Source organism: Eimeria tenella, genomic scaffold (assembly GCF_000499545.2).
Source record: "Eimeria tenella Houghton genomic scaffold, Eth_scaff2371, whole genome shotgun sequence".
NCBI classification, from domain to species: domain Eukaryota; phylum Apicomplexa; class Conoidasida; order Eucoccidiorida; family Eimeriidae; genus Eimeria; species Eimeria tenella.
This window is the reverse complement of record NW_013542233.1, coordinates 4,112-4,515: the sequence shown is the minus strand read 5'-3', so window position 1 is coordinate 4,515 and position 404 is coordinate 4,112. Positions and strand designations below refer to the sequence as shown.

The window sequence follows — 404 nt, the reverse complement described above, 5'->3', positions numbered from 1 at the left end:
AGAAGCCCGAGGTCAGCAGGCACTGCAGTTGCTGCTGTTGCTGCTGCTGTTGCTGCTGCTGCTGTTCTTGCGGCTGCTGCTGCTCCTGCTGCTGCTGCCGTTCTTTCTGCTGTTGCGTTGCCGTTGCTTCTGCAGCTTCTGCTGGGCTGCAGCAGCAGCAGCAGCTGCTGCTGCTGCCATTTATTCGCAGCCGCTGCAGTTGTCTCCTTCCAGTCAGTCCTGCCCAAGTGTTTGCGTCTTACTGCTTGATTTCTCGCCTGCTGCTGCTGCTGCTGCTGCTGCTGCTGCTGCTGCAGGGGGTGACCCTTGAGGCGAAATGGTTCGAGCAGCCACTGGACCACTTTGACCCTCTTTTCCAGTTGGAGGAGCACAGGTGGAAGCAGCGCTACTACGAGCTGCTTCAG

At 58.9% G+C, this 404-nt stretch overlaps 1 protein-coding gene across 1 annotated transcript in view; it reads left to right on the top strand.

Annotated features, from left to right (window-relative positions):
* Positions 1 to 296: 296 nt before the first annotated feature.
* The window catches only part of ETH_00043245 (serine carboxypeptidase S28, putative), a gene marked incomplete at both ends in the record, with an annotated part of 3,962 nt that continues 3,854 nt past the window's right edge, over positions 297 to 404 (top strand). Inside the window, one exon of the mRNA XM_013374907.1 lies at positions 297 to 404. Within this exon, the coding sequence (XP_013230361.1) occupies positions 297 to 404 (108 nt within the window).